The 16,454-nt window shown below is 41.5% G+C and overlaps 1 protein-coding gene across 2 annotated transcripts in view; it reads right to left on the reverse strand.

Annotated features, from left to right (window-relative positions):
• dclk1a (doublecortin-like kinase 1a) overlaps window positions 1–16,454 on the reverse strand; it is a 44,823-nt gene that overhangs the window by 25,064 nt on the left and 3,305 nt on the right. For both annotated transcript variants that reach the window (XR_014801558.1, XM_084942527.1), the window contains exon 4: window positions 4,103–4,202. Coding sequence is in view for 1 of the 2 variants with exons in the window: in XM_084942527.1 (XP_084798653.1) it covers window positions 4,103–4,202 (100 nt within the window). In the remaining variant the exon portion in view is untranslated. The remainder of the gene's footprint in view (window positions 1–4,102; window positions 4,203–16,454) is intronic.

Below are 16,454 nucleotides of genomic sequence, written 5' to 3' on the forward strand. Positions count from 1 at the left end.
CAGACGAATTCTCTGGATAAAAATCGACCTATGTAGAAGAATCTGTGTAACGTTTTTAACGGTGTTGATTGTGCCCAAACTTTCATAAAGGACATTTGGGATGTTTAGAGAACATTACCATACTGCCCCTCAATGGTCACATGAGAGCATTTAATTGAGAAACTAAACAAAGGATCCTACGTGGGTAAAAGCTGAATGTATACTCTCCATTCTCAGTAAGATTTTTAAAAAGATCATTTTCATTCCTTTATGGTCATGTTGCAGCATTTCATAGCAGACATTTGGTATCTTTGGGGTACATTTTCTTATGGTAATCTGTTATTCACAATATTTACATGAGGACCTTTCATACGAGACTAGTGGAAACATTTTGGATATGAAGAAGATGTTCCCTATAAATGTAAGAGATTGCACCCTTTTTCGTTTTAATAAAAGTTAAATGAAACTGAAGTTTAATAAATATTGGATATGGTTGGGGATGGAGCAAGGAGTAGTCTGATTACAACAATTATCACAACAATCAGATAATGTTACATCTGGCTATTTGCAACTAGAAGTGTTGCCTTTAAATGCATTTGGCACACATTCTTGGGAAATACTGGGAGTTATCAGGGGACAGTTGATATATGGTACCATGTATTGAGCCATTACTAATTTGGTTTAGTTTTCCAGGCTTTCTGAAGGTCTTTCAAAGTTTTTCTTTGGACATTGGCTGCTTTATCACTGCTCATTTTTGTACCGGACCATTCTCACAGGAATGTTTATTCATTAATTATTAAGCCACTTAACACTGACCCATGAATCATTCAGGCTTAAAAAATGCACATAACACAAGGAATGACCAGTGTTGTGTCCACACGTAACGGATAACACAGAATCTATTTTAAATAGTATCTTTAACCACTTTGTTACTAGGAGCCTGAACAAAACACATTATTTGTTCCAATTTCTTTAGATGAGTCTATGAAAAATAATACAGATAACACAGTTTGACAGACTTAAAATAGTATTTTTGTACCAACAACATCTGTCCCTTCAGTTAATAAATCTAATGTTCACTGAAGTCTCATCAGAAATGGTCTTAATGGAAGTGCACCTGTTAAGAAGCCATTCTCAAGGAAGATAAATAGAGAACAAAGACTTATGGATGCCAAATTACACAAGAACTGTACGGAAAATTAGTGACAACAGGTCTTATGCGAAAGATCCCAAACACACTCCCGCTGCCGTAAAGCACACCTGAATAGAAAAACACACAAACTCTATATCAGTCATGGATTGGCCTCTCCAGAGCCTGAACCTTAATATTACTGAAGCAGCGTGAGATCATCATTGAGACAAACTGGGAATACATGAAAAGAAACCGAAAACAGGCAGCTGAACTCCACAGATTTACAGTGTTTCGAAGAGGACTGGAGCTCTTTTCACAACAGCAGCTCAAAAACGAATTTGGAGGAAGCTTTGAGGTGGAAATGACCCTATTGTATTCTTCCAGCAAGAAAATACAGCAAATCCTGATGTAGTAGAAAATGTACTAATGTACTCTACGAACTCTAAGAGCAAGGACGACAGTGGGCATGCTTGCTGTGCTGTTAGTGTGTTTTTTGTTCACACACAGTTGTAGGAAGCGTGGGCAGATAATTAAATTTTCATCACACGGATAAGAGGTGCTTCTTAGCTATAAGTGATTGGTTTAAAATGCTTATGGAGACAATCGTCAGTAATTAATTAAACATAGTCGAATCACAGGCTTATAAACCTTGCCGCATGAAGGAGAAAGTTTTGTTGTTATCATTCTCAAGACAGAGGAAGGTTACCAAAGGAAGACATAGCTAATGAAAGCAGGAAGGCACAATGTGCTCCAAATGAAAGAACAGTGAGGAGGAGGAGTGAGGGGAAAAGGGAGACAAAAGAGGGTAGGGGGTGGAGGTTTGCAACCATGGTGGGATGCATACCTGGGAAACAAATAAATTGAATAAACCTTTCAACAAAACCCAGTGCACACTCATTCATGTAGGAGACAGGAAGAGAGATGAGAGGGTAAGAATACAGATGAGCACTAAATGGCAGGAGTGAAGGGAAGGGGGAGAGAGACAGGCAGCAGCACACACAGATGGGTAAAGTGAGGACAGAACACATCCTCAGTGGATAGCGGTGGGGAGACAGGCAGAAAAGAGGGAGAGGAACAATGGTAAAATAGGTTAGACGGTGGTTTAAGTGCAGTGGACCGAGAGGAGAGGATGAAGTAGACAGCCTACAGCTGGGGTGTCGAACATGAGGCCCGGTGGCCAGAATGGGCCTTTCAAAAACTCCAATTTGGCCCATGCAATGGCTTTGGAAAAAATGTATGAGGACATAAATTTTGGTTATTGAACTGCTTTTTAGTTTTACAGCCTTTGCTACATTTGTACAACACCAGTAAAAAAGTAATAGAAAAAACAATTAAATGACAGAAAAGATCTTGTTTTATTTTAGTGAGACAAATCGTGCTGTGAATTAGCAAAACTCTTCTGTGTTACAATTACAACACAGTCAGGGCAACAAGCTACCAAACCTTTTTTTTTATTGCAATTTTATACATTTATTTCTTGCAACTTTAGCCCAAAGTGTCAGCAGCATTTCTTCATCATGAAGAGAAACAGACAGTTTTTATATGAAGATATCTCCAGGGTGAAATGTGTACTTAAATTTCTTTTACACTGACAGAAATGGGACTTTCACTGGTCAAAGTGGGCTGTTTGTGGCCCAAAATGTAAAATGTGTTGGACATCAAGCAGAGGGTTGAACCAGGAAGATTACCGGTAATGTTTTTTTTTATTTTATTCACTGAAATGTTTTATGATGACGTGCATGTACTTAGCCCTTTATCACCCAAGTATCATACAGGACCCTGGACTTATTTTGTAATTTTGGCTGTAAAATGTCAAAATAATTGTTATCGTTCAGGAATCCTTTGAATTTTCTCTCTAGCCTAAAGTGGTTGAGGAGTTATGCTAATGAAGGAAGAGCTGTGTTCAGAAAGCAGTACCTTATGACAGCTCTGTGCTGCCATGATACACCAAATATCTTCTATTCTTTCCAAAAGTATTTTCCTTTTGTCTCTAGCACAAATAGTAACTGTCACACCCAGCAGGATCAGTGTCCAGCTGATCTGAGGTTTTTTCTATCTTTCTCTCCAACTTCCACTCTCTCTCTCTCCTCTTCCCATTGTGGGTTCACGCCCTCGGTGGGAGGAAACACCTGAGCCTAATCAGGGCGGTCAGCATTTAAGCCAGGAGGTGACTGCTGTTCTTCGCTGGATCGTTGTCTGCCACGCTGTGGCGGAGGTGTGGTCCCGGGCGCGGCTGCAGGGGAGGAGTGGTGCGGTGAGCTCAACGGGGCGGTGCTGGAGACGCAGGTGAAAACAGCTGATGGCGTTTTGGACTGATGATGGTTTCCTTCCCTTTTATAGTGAGATGGGAGAGGAGCGGAGGAGAGCGGGAAACCAGCTGAGACCGACAGCTGTCAGACTGTGGTCGGTCATAACACAGGAAACTATAAATAAATGTGGCATCTGGAGACAAAGACCTGTGCGTGTGTGTACCTGTGTGTAGTGCATTTCACACATGCGTTAGTGAAAGTCAAGTCTACAGCAAAGCTAAGTCAAATGTTTAAAAGTGAACTGTGTAACTATTCCTCGTCTCCCCGTCTCTCCTCCTGAATTCCCTCCCCGTGTGATTCTTTGTGTCGAGTGTGGATGAGTGAACCTGTGGCCGTGAGTGTGGAGAGTTGGAGAACGCGTGACTACCCCCTTGGATTTCCCCAGAGCCCCGTCCCTCACTTAATTGTATATAGCACTGTCCTGCACGTCCTGTAAATACACAAGGTGGATTCTATAAATAAATTATTGTGTACAGCTGATTCTGGAGTCCTGCGCTTGAGTTCTCCCCGTCAAACCGTAACAATAACAAAGTTGGGGTCATTTAAAGAGTGCTTATAAAATGACTAATGGTTTAAAAAAAAAAAGATTTGGTTAATTTGATAGAAAATAGAAAGTAAGGAAGGGAGGGAAGAATAAAATAGGAAACGTGAGGATAGAAATGTAAGAGAAGGTATTTCTCACCACTTTCATCCAGCATCAAGTCATCTTGATAGCGGAACTTCTCTGGTCCACAAGCCACAAAGATGTCCTCGTCACCAAAGAAGTCCTGCAGGCATGACACCTGAAAAGATGGAAGAGCTCAGTTTTTGTAAGGTTGGATAAATGCTCAGCGTTTTATTCAGGAAAATGAGATTTTCTGACAACAGCAATTTGCTAACATGTTGGCAAATTTAGTCACATAGTCTACTTTAGTTACTTCTAAGCTGCTGATAGTGTTTGTATGTATACATTGCAAACTGCGAGAGCCACTCACATACTCTGCATTGTGCATGCTCACAACACTGGCTTCCTCTGCCTGTGCTCGGGTGAAGGGGCACATTCACTGAGCCCCAAGACTGTGAAGAACACCAGAGGTGTGTGCGTGCTGGTTTTGTTTGGTTCATTTTGTGTGCTCGCCAAACCTCTTTATAGACAGTCCATGTTCCTGACAAGTCCCCAAGCAGCAGCGCTGTGCTGCTTCTGCACCTAATCAGTCTATCAGTAACTATAATGGGACCTTGCTGACTCACTAATTTGTTGATGCACCGTAGCTCATGCACCGGACATCCAGAGAAGCAAGTGGGGTTAAATGAAGGCCAGTATCTTATAAATGGTGGTGAATAACAAAGAGAAGGATGGATGAGGTAGACGGACCTACAGATAAAGGGACTCTGAAGGCGTCGCTGTCATTATTTGATGAGCTCCCTAATGTGCAGTTGAAACCAAAGCCACAGATTTGGTTAACACCACAGTTAGTGTTGGATTCTTTTTTAAGGCTGTCTACAGAATGGATACCATTTCATTAAGACATGCCTAATAAACACATTGTTCACAAATCTTCAGCTGCAGCACAAGACAAATGTTATGTGCCTTTTTAATTTGTAAGATCACTGGTTCTCTACCAGGAAGAAGCCTCAGCAATGGGCTGTTTATGATGACAAACAGGATGAAAAGCACACCACCGTTCATTTTTTTCCTATTTGATTTAGTCAACAGCTAATTCCATATCTGATCTAAACGCTGCGTGACTTGCTCAAATAACTTTAATTACACCCCACAGGTCAACCATCACATTTCAATTCCAAGACATCAATATTCCAAATGATATTTCTCCACTGGAAACGGTACAGTCAGAAAGGGATTTACTGGAAGACAATAGTTCATTCATCTAGTATGACAAATCTCCTACCAAAAACCTATTAGGAGCTATTATAGTTTAGGCTGCATGCAAGTGTAACACCGCCTGAAGTTAGCACACAAACACAAAGCTTCAGTTATTGCATTTTCATGGCAATTAGCATCCAAGAATCCATTTAGATTCCCATTAGCCACCAATCAGTGCCCCAAAAGAAAGTCACAAATGATGTAACAGCATTATCAGCAAAATGCCAAATAAACAGCAAAGAGGCCACTCTGTGTGTGCGTCTGTGTGTGTCAAGAAGGGAGTTGTCCTGCTTTACCCCCCGTAGACCCACAGATGAGCCAGCGGGGAGATAGAAAACAAGTTTAATCTCAGACACAGGCTCTCTGTGGAGTATGGATCACTTTCATTTAACTTTTTAAATTAAGGCTTGTGTGTGTCTGCGTATGTGTGCGTGTGTCTGCGTGTGTGTGTGTGTGTGTGTGTCTGCGTGTGGAAATGATATTACTCCAGTTTCATAACAGAGTGCATATTGCTTTGTTCCCTGATGTCCCCTGATAGTGCTGGTGATTATTTCAGGGGCGAGCGGCTCAACTTCCTAACAAGATGGCGTGATACAGATGCCGGAAACATTTCCCAAGTGCGTCAGTGCTGACGACTTGGCCACTTCTCTAAAGGTAAAGATTTTTAATTCGAGTATTTTTCACATTTTTTTCAAAGTGATATCAGATTTTGTGCTTACAGTACACTGAACACAACTTCTACTTTGAAAGCACAGCGATTACTGAAGGCAAACTTTGGTCTCACATACACTCGTGTTTAGTTGCAGCAAGCTGAATCTGTCACCTGTGATGCTCCAATGAACACATCTCTCTTTGTCTTTACACAGCCTACGTTACATCAGTCACTCTCTAATGACGCATGCTGCTTGGTCAATTAATTAATGAGCTGACTGAAAGAAAATGAATTGCCAATTGTTTAGATAATCAAACACAATTGTGACCTTGTTTTTGAGAGAGAGATGAGAGATGTTGAGCTCCTGAGTCCTGATGATATCTTTGCATTTTGAACTACTGATCTGACAGGGTGAAACAAATGTCAAAGATGCTTTGCTATAAGCTGAAGCAACTGGATGTAATGGCTTTCGTGTCATAATCAAGGACAGGTGGTGAGAGTGCTCACTTTCCTGGGAACCTTTCAGTAGGTGTGTCAAGGTTACCTGAGTGGTGAAGACAAGGTTAGGGTTTACCTGCAAGCTCTCATTAGTCATAGCCTTCTTGAGCCGCTCTCAGCTGCTGTGGCAGTGTCCCCTATCAGTTGTATGGGCTCAGTGGTTAACTTCTTGCAGCATGTGTGGTAGCAGCAAGCACTCTGACCACTGATGTCTGCAGGAGACCACAGGAGCCAGTTTCCCAAGTCAGCTGAGAGAAATAACTTCTCCAGAGTATCCTGGGTCTGCTCTGCATCCCCCTCCCAGCAGGACATGCCTGAAACATCTCATCTTGGAGGTGAAAAGGAGGTCTCCTAGCCAGATGCCCAAAGCACCTCATCTAACTCCAAGAGGCCCGCCAGGCACAGCCCAAAAGCACGACATGGACTTGCCATCCTATGGGCTCACCATATGTTATATTGTGTATTTCTCATTTACGTCCCTAAAAACAGGAAAAAAGTGCAACCACACAGATTTTGTCTCCAGGTGTATAACAGACAGCATAACATAAACCAGCACATGTTTATGTTTATGTTTTATATGTTTATGTTGTATACACTATATAAAAGAAAATGAGCCAACGATGCTCTCTGATTTGAGGAGCTACAACTGCAAAATGTTGAGTGCAAATATTGATCCACTAGTTGTTTCATCTCTAATGGAAAGATTTTTCTTTTGACATCTAAGACTCTTCGTTTGAGCCTCATCGATTTAAAGCTTGGGCTCTTTTGAAATCTGTGATCTTTATTGGCATGACGCACATCCTGTTGTTCCAATCAATTTGTGCAGGACTGGAGCAGAGGGCTCTATATATCTGTATACATCTGCTGCTCTGAAGCAGTTAGATTGAGTCCTTAAGCCAGGACTGCTGCTATTTAACAAAGACCCTTGTTTGAAATTAAGATATTTGAAGCATATCAACCTGAGAACAACAAAAATACTGGGCAAACACGGAGGGAAAAAAGCACGCAGAGTGTAATAAGATAAATAAGCGAAAGAATGAGGATTCAGGGAAGATAAGGACGGGAAGACAAGGACGAGTTTCATCTGGGGCAGCTAATGAGCAACACACAAACACAAACTGTCTACTGAGACTGGTGAGTAAAAGTATAGCTGCCATGGTGATGATGCCCTTAAGGCACTGTTGCGTGGTTGATGCATGCCACTGACTGCAACGATGCGTACATGGTGATAAGAGAGCTCCATTATTAATATTTTATCTACTATGAGTATGATTTGCTCATAGTATGATATGATCTGCTTCATTCACACAAATGCAGAAACACGCCCTTGTGGCACATGACCTGGTTAATGGTGAAAAAAAGACGTTGAGAGAGGAAGAAGTGCTTTTCTGAAACACTCAGGAAGATGGATCAACTGATGATGAAGAGATGAGTGAGCTGGTGAAGGTGAAGAGAACAAAAGGAAAAGAAAACAATCAAAAAGAAAATCAGAGAGAGATTAAACCAAATCATCAAATCCCCTGAGTTAGAGAGGAAGCAAACAGAGGGGGGGGGGGGGCTGCAGAGAAGATCTATTCCTGACTGCTGCTCCGAGCCCTTATCCGAGCCCAATGACAAAACAAGCCACTTTGATGTTTCTGATGCTCCCTTCTCCCAGAGAACCAGCACAGTTACACAACATCTACTGCTGCTAAAACAAGGCCAGGGTGAGAGAAACGGAGCACCGGAGGAAAAGACTCATCTAAATCTAATCTAATCTAAAACAGTGAGAGGAGAGCAGAGGAGTCTGGAGATTTCATAATCTTCCCATCAGCTCAGCACCAGTAAGGAAAAAAATGTCAGCTCATTCTTTGCTGGGCCTTATGGCCCTGACCCCGAACTTCTTCCTTTACTGTCCACTGCTATCACACTTAACAGGCCAGTTTAATAGGTATCACTGTGTTTTATATAACAATGGGGGGAAAGTTTTGTTTATTTTCCACAATGGAAAAAAAAAACAGTTAGAGAAATCCTTGCAGAATAAGCCTCCAGCTCCCGGTCAACGTGCATAAAACAACCAACAGTCCATTATGAAGCTGTTTTATGTCGCCACTACGCCATCTAGTGTAGAATTACCTAACTCCATGACGTGTCTGTTCCTCGCTCTTTCTTCTATTTGCTTTTCATTTTGTCTTTCAGCACAAATACAAATCATACTTGGGGAAACCTGCAGGTTTTGGTCTTACACGGCGTCGCAGCTAATGCAATGTCCAGAACATCACAGCAAAGGTGGATGAGAAACTGACGCAGGGAAAAAACTGCCACCACACGGTGGCGCTGTTTAATAATCACAGGAAGAGGACGCAGCCAATACAAAATCCCACAAATGAAAAAAGAAATTGACTCAATTTACCTTGAATCAAGAGAACTGAAGCACATAAATGTAATGACAAAAGAACAACCTACAATTGAAATTAAACATATGCAAATGTGTTCACCTAAATTCGCCTACCTAAAGCTTAAGTAGGAACATCTGGGACTCAAAAGAACTTTAAAAAACACATGAAAACAGTTTAAGTATGCAGATTAATCTACTGTGAGTCATAGCATTTATCCTGCTTTTTATAAGATCGCACATAACATATGGCATATACAGTGTTAATGCTTATTTGGCAAGGAAAAATGCACACACACACATTTAAATCATAGCATCTGTCTGGCTCTCACTTTCCATCCGCTCTCGTGAATCATATGCTGGTAGCAAATGATCAGTGACAACACTTCTCGCTCTGCTCATTTGGATCGCCTATTTATGTCCCTCTGTCTGATTTCAGGAGCTGACAGGTGGAAGACACACCTGTCAGCTCCTGTCACATTTTAGTGGGAATTTCTGACAGCCAATCATAGATAGAGACGATAATGTGTAACTACGTGAGGCTGCATGCAATTGTATTTACAACTAGGTAACAGGAGGTTGAATTCTGCTTAAATTTCACTTAGTTCGTACTCTTGATTTCACATCACTAGTCACTCAGTTTATATTGTTGGCTTTTGAACACATCAGCATAGGTGGGAGTTTGTGATTTTGATCATTCAATGACTTTTATGAACCAGAAATAATCCCAATTAATTAAAAAAGAAAACAAAAATACAAATGAGCCTGTACCCTTCCTGCACCTCATTTTTGGGTACTTTTTAAAATGTTTTTTCTTTCTCTGTTAACAAACTTAGTCAAACATATGGCTACAAATCCAGAATTTAAAAAAAGAAACAAGAGCAGAAGGAGAAGAAAAGAAGATTCAACCACTAATCTTTTGCACCACAATAGATGGTGAGGTCAACATAATCCAGCCCACGGAAATGCCACGTCTCAGACTGAGGAGGAGCTGTCTGTGGTGCTGAATCGACCGTAGCGAGCCAACAGGGCCTTTCACGCTGCTCTGAAAAAAAACTTTCCTTGTAAGGATACTGAAGATGGGAGGATAGACAGATGGAACTGACAGACACACAGACTGATGGATTAACAGACAGATGCTCTGACACAAATATGGATATACAGAAACAACAAAGGGTAAAGTGTTTGTTTCTATCATTCAGAGCCTCTGATGTGAAGAAAAAAACCATGACACTGACTGACAAAGCTTTAATATTTAAGCAGCAATACAGCATCACCAAAAACATTCTCACATGAAACAACTAAAGCTAATTTCCTTATTCTTCTAATCACCTCCTAATGTCCTCGTAGACCCAGAGGAGACACAGAGAAGTGCAGAGCCACCTGACTAAAGGACAGAGAGACAGTGATCTAACAGAGATCAGGACACTGTCCGTACCCTGACGGTGAATTTACACGTGACCTCCCGCTGATTTAATCAGCACAACGCAAAGAGCCCAGTTTCACCAGAAACTGAATGTGAACTGACAGAGAGGAGCGGGGAACAAGGGATGGCAGGAAGAACCGGGGGGGGAAGCAAACAGAAGAAACAAAAAGCAGCATTGATGTGGGGCCAATTAACTGTGCAGCAGGCTGAGTTGGCGCTGGTGTTACTGCGTTCACCTCAAACCAGAGCAGCAGACTGCTTGCCTGCCTGGCTGGATGCTTTGTTGCATAACAGCTTATGTAACTGCTTCTGGCCTCCACAGGGGGAAAGCAAACTTTGTGAAGCTGTTTGATGCACATCTTTCTAAATTTGACAGCATCTTCCTGTCATTCATTTGTGTAAAGATGTTTTTCCTCCTTCTTTCTCTTTCAAGCTACTGGTTTCAGCCAATAGTCGGAAACCGGTACGCATGCAGGAGCACGTGTGCATAAAATATGAGTGTATGCTGAATTAATGAGCTAAAACGGGTTTTTAGAGCCTAAGTAAGCGGGTGCCACGGGATCAATTAAGTGAGCAGCGAGGAAGCAGTCTAACTAACTGCTAAGCAGAACAAACTTGAGGGCTGAGATGGAATACTCTTTTCATGGTTGATTCACCTGCTGATCACGCTCTCAATTAATCCATAAAATGTAAATTCCATCATAATTTTTTCTGACAAATGCTTTGAAATGTCTTATTTTGCTCAACTAACAGAAGAAAATAAAACCTGTGGCAAGGATTCAAAATCAGGTTAATTATTATACAACACGAGGCTGGATAAGGATGCGGTCCCAATATGCTACTTGCAATAAACATAAACAAACATTTACCAATAAATCAAGAACAAATAAGTCGTCAGTCCAAGTCTGACTGACTCAACCACGGCTAAACAAATCTTCCAATATGGCTTCCAATTAAAATGTAACTTCAGCCTTTTTTAACTGCAATAATAGAGGAAAGACAAACATGCACTACTCTATAATGCATAACATGCAGATTAAACTCTGACCTTTTGAAGTTGATGCTGATAGACAGAAATAAAGAACAATGAGCAATAGTGCAGGCTCTGATGATGGTTTAAAAAACATTCATGACACCATTAAAAAAAATGCATAATAATAAGTGTAGTGAGTTGTGCTGACTACCCACTACTGCATTAAATACAACTCTTGGTCATAAAGGATGCAAAGATTTTGCTTCTGAAGGTTTGGTTCTGTTAGCCACACATTAACATTTATCTTTTGCGATTTTAAAACTTCTGAGGTGTTTATTAACAAAGCACGGCATTTTTGCCTTCCAGCTGGCCTGGATAAGCTTTGTTCAAATAAGATATATCTTCTGTCACATTAGACAAAATCTAATCTGACAGATGATATGTGTCAGTCCGACTCTTTAAGCAGCCAAAAGCATGAAGCTGGAATCCAATCTTTCAAATGCAGATTCATTTGAGGCAGATTAGAGAACGAGTGACTCAGGAAGTGAATGAGTCAGACTGTATATGTATATGCATGTGCGTGTGCGTGTGTGCGTGTGATAAAGTTGTGGTGTGACTAAGTCCTGAACAGTCTGCCAGGGCTGGAAACGTCTGCCATCGATCCTAATTTGGCAGCAGATCCTCTGACTACAATAGGCTCTCCAATCTGCTACAGTCACTCTTCACTGGTGGACCAAGACACACACACACACACACACACACACACACACACACACACACACACACACACACACACACACACACACACACACACACACAGACTGGTTTACCAAACCAGAAGGAAACAGACAGACAGACAGACAGCCTGACAAAACAGCCTTTTATATTGCCTGTTTACACACAAAAACAGCAGTATAGTCTTAGCATTTCTGCTTGGGAATGCAAAACTACACTCCACAGTAACAAATTGACTATGTACTAGCAACAAATACACATATCCACACTGTGCTGAGTAACTGTGACTCAGCAGAACAGCAGGAGCAGATGGGGGCTCTGCTTCCCACGATCCTCATATACAGAAAAGGTGACATCATCAACATTAAATACATCCCGCAGCGAATAACAAGATCTAATGCTTTGCATATGAGCATAACATAATCGCTGTCCTTGCGTTCTGTAAGTATCACTAATGTAGCAGCTTGTCTATAGTCACTGGAGAGCTGGATTCAGACTCAGAGGGAGAAAGGAGACAGGCACAATTAAAACAATGAAAAACAAAGCAAATATGGAGTAATGTGCAAAAAAAAAAAAGGAGGGTGGGTAAGGAGGGTGGGGGGGCAGAAAGAGCAATGCCATATGTTGCAGCCTCTTGGATTTGGGGATGCATGTCGAGTGTGCTAATTAAATGAAGACTAGACAGCCATGAAAAAAAGAAAACAGTGGAAGGCTGCCAGCAAAGTGACAGACATACTGAGAAAAGTTAGGAGAGAGGACATATAAGACCAGAGGACGTAAAGATGTGGGATTTGAAAACTGGGTGATGAGGATGAATAATATATGAAGATGCAAATAGAACAGATGCAGTCATGGGTGGAGAGAAAATTTTAAAAGGGGGCGTGGTGGAGAAAAAGGAGGTTGCAGAGGAAACAGAAGATGACGATAAAGGGATATAAGAGATTCTTTTGCCTTGCCAACAAGCAGAAGGACAAGCCAACAATGCAGTTAAAGAAGCGAGAGCTGCACTGCAGATAGTGAACAAGTAGTTCGTCACTCCTACAAATAACCTCTACCTCACCTTAAGAGACGTTATTATGTTGTTTTTTAATACCAAATGTAAAAGAGGGTTGACATAAAAATATAATGGAAAAGGAGATGAACAGTGCATAACCTCTTTAAATTAAATCAAATTTAATGGCAGCAAACAGCAACTTACATGTAACAGTGTTGTGTTTTTTTTTTCTTCTATAATTTAGCATAATTTCATCATTGAAGGGATGAACAAGTAGACATGCTGATGCCATTAATCCTACAGCAACATGGCCACCATGGCATTAAACTTAATGATATGATATGATGCTTTAGGAGAAGTGTGGACTCAAGTAATTTTCCACCTTGTTCAGTTTAGAGAACAAAAATAGCATATCAGCCTATGCTGCTTAATTTACCAATGATTTCAAATATTTCATGTTTTTTTTCTGTCTTCTAACTTTATGGAAGTTAATTGACTGTTTGCCAGCTCCTCTTCTTTAGCATTTTCTTCTCTTTGTTTTGCATATTTTTTCCATTTTAAAACCGTTTCTGTAAACATTTATACCACTTTGGGTAAGTGTCCCCTTTTTTATGCGTGTTTTAGCATTAGCATTAGCATTAGCGCTTAATGTGAGAATGTTACTATTTGCCTGTGCTCAACCCCCTGAGGTACAAACTACAGGGTCTGAGTAATGAGACTCTGAATAATAGAATGCAACCGACCTTAGAAATGAGTAATGAGCATCAAGTGCCTGCAGTTAATGGCCAGTGATGCATGAGCAGAAATCTAGATGAATCCATTCAAAAAAGGGTGTGTGTCACTATCCATGCTAAGTGGCCTCAGCAGGCTCAAGGCTGGCAGCTGGGGTCCTACATAATGTGTGTGTGTGTGTGTGTGTGTGTGTGTGTGTGTGTGTGTGTGTGTGTGTGTGTGTGTGTGTGTAAACACAGCTCAAAAGTATTAATAGGCCAGCCGTGTCTGTGTCCTAAGCCACTTATGGCTTGTCTCTGTTCTCCTAAGACCAACCAAGCTACACAATCCCACCGTGCTATGACATCACATCAGGTTTGCTGGTTCCTAAGCAACTAGATCAAATCTTCATAGAAACTGGCAGGGTTAAGAGTTTGCCGAGAAATAGGAGATTTGTGGTAACCCCAAAGGCGAAAGGATGGAGCTAAAAATAACAGCTATCAGATACTAAGAGACCAGCATGTTAGCATCAATGTAGCAGTATAGTGGGAAACTTGATCTAGATTCTTGCATTACAGTCGGAAATATGATATCCAAATGGACACGGTGGAATGAGCTCACGGAGAGAGTTCACAACTTGTCCACTCTCCATCGCATGCATTATTGCATACATGCATTACCATAGATAAACACGTAGGTATGCAGGATTTAGAACATCCTAATGCTTTATTATTACTGACTAAAATGTACTGGCGGCACTAAGTGCAGAAATGTGTTACTTAATGCCTGTTCAAACTAAGAATCAGATCTAATTTATAGCTGTCAATGTGTATTATATGTAGTATGTATTTCTTAATTGGGGTATGTTATTATAAGACTGTTTGAGATTACATAACATACTAACATAACAAGCACTGCAGAAATATCCCAGCGTTTCCCAAAGACCATTGCTTTCATTTCAACCAAAAGACCTGAAACACTGCACACAGTCAGGTACAGATTCATACATGCACCTGAACCTGCATATAGAAATGAACAGGTGTAACCAAATGACTGACAGCTAAACACATTCCCTCAGCAGCATCTAAATGCATGTTTTTCCTTGAACTGAACTTCTGAAGATCGTTTTTCGTGTACACGTAAACCCTTCTGCCCTGACTCTGTCCTCATTACAGGGGTTAATGAAGGAAAGAAGCCCAAGCTCTGGTTTTCACAAGCTCTCTCTCTCTCTCTCTCTCTAGGCTCTGCAGCTCTGTTGGGACTCGACGCTACTGCCAGCAAGGCCCAGAAACCTACTTCTGCCGTAGGCTCAATGACTGACGCGGCTCAGCTGACGGCAGCAGGCCACACAGGCAAAACCATGCAAGGACGCGAGCATGCACCTGCGCGCACACTCTACTTAAACCTTAAAGTCCCTTTATCCTTACACACACTCAGGAAATTACCTTTGGCACACTTCTGATATGTCAAAAGGTACATTAGGTAACCCCTGCCATTATTTATCCAAAATGTTACTCCTATGCTTATTCAGACATAATAGTTCATTCATTGGTACTTAAAAAAAACATGTTTGATTTTGTCACACTGCATCATGCTGAGGTTAAATTTCTTTAATGAGTTCCCCTTTTTGTAGCCATCAAGTTAAAATGGATTAACCACAGTTCACAGAGGGTTTAAATAAACAGGCTTGTCTAGTATTTAGCAGACCTATGAAATAGAAACAAATACTGACACGCAAAAATGTTCCGAACCCTTTTTCTCGCTGCTTATTCACCATTAATTCCCACCTTACAAGTCGAATCCCACGTTCTCCCCTTTTTCTCCTTTCTCTTAATAACATAATCGCAAACTCTCCCACAGGCATTAACCGACACCTACGTACAAAATCAGACATAAAAATGCGAAGGAGCTGGATCTGCACTCAGCCCAGCCCAGCTAATTTGGCAGTGTGCGTGTTACCATGCCTACAGGCCCGATCAATACTTTAACTAAAAATAGCATAGCCGTAATACGCTTACTTCAAATTGCAGAAGGCTGAACGTGGCAGGAGCAGAATTTATTCTGTAATTTCCAACATAAGTGTAACCAGTGGCAGAGGAAGTGGGCACTGGGCAAAAGTGTGAGTTTAATCCCCGACAGGAGGTTTCTTAAGGCGATCCTAGGATTTTATTGGCTGGGCCTGCGTTCAAACAGCAGGTCACTTCCTGCTGGGTTAGCAGTGGATCATTAAATAGACAGTGTGGCTTCAGAAATGGGATCATAAACCAGTGCGAACACATGCAGATCAATGTTTAGAGTTGGGATAGATGCTAGCGCAGTGTATCAAAATGCCTATTAAGCATGAAAATACCACAAGGCAAAGAGACGAGTTGTTAAGACGAGTCAAACAGCGCCCTATTAGGAGATAGCTGTATGACACGAAGTAGCCAGACACCCTTTACATCCAGTACAATCTGTTTAACTGATGCTCCTGCTGGCGGTGCATTCAATAACTTACGACATGACCTAGAGAGAGGCAGAGAGAGAGACAGGGGGGAGCACGGACAGATGCACAGACAGAAACGATGATGATGATGATGTGGGCTGGCGTGAGGGATGGAGTTGGGGACATGAAAGCAAACAGGAAGAGACTGGAGAGTTAAAGCATGTCAGAAGTATAAGCTAAAACCTGACACGCTGGCAGAGACGGCGTCTTTCTCTCTGCACCGTCCTCTTGTTGACACACAGGTGTGAGAAAGAGCGCTTGATCTCACACGGCTGCCACGCAGGTCAAGTCCAGTGCTGTTTCCACTCAGACATAAAGAGAG

This window comes from Perissodus microlepis, chromosome 10, assembly GCF_051167445.1.
Source record: "Perissodus microlepis isolate ML-2025 ecotype Zambia chromosome 10, ASM5116744v1, whole genome shotgun sequence".
Lineage (NCBI taxonomy): Eukaryota > Metazoa > Chordata > Actinopteri > Cichliformes > Cichlidae > Perissodus > Perissodus microlepis.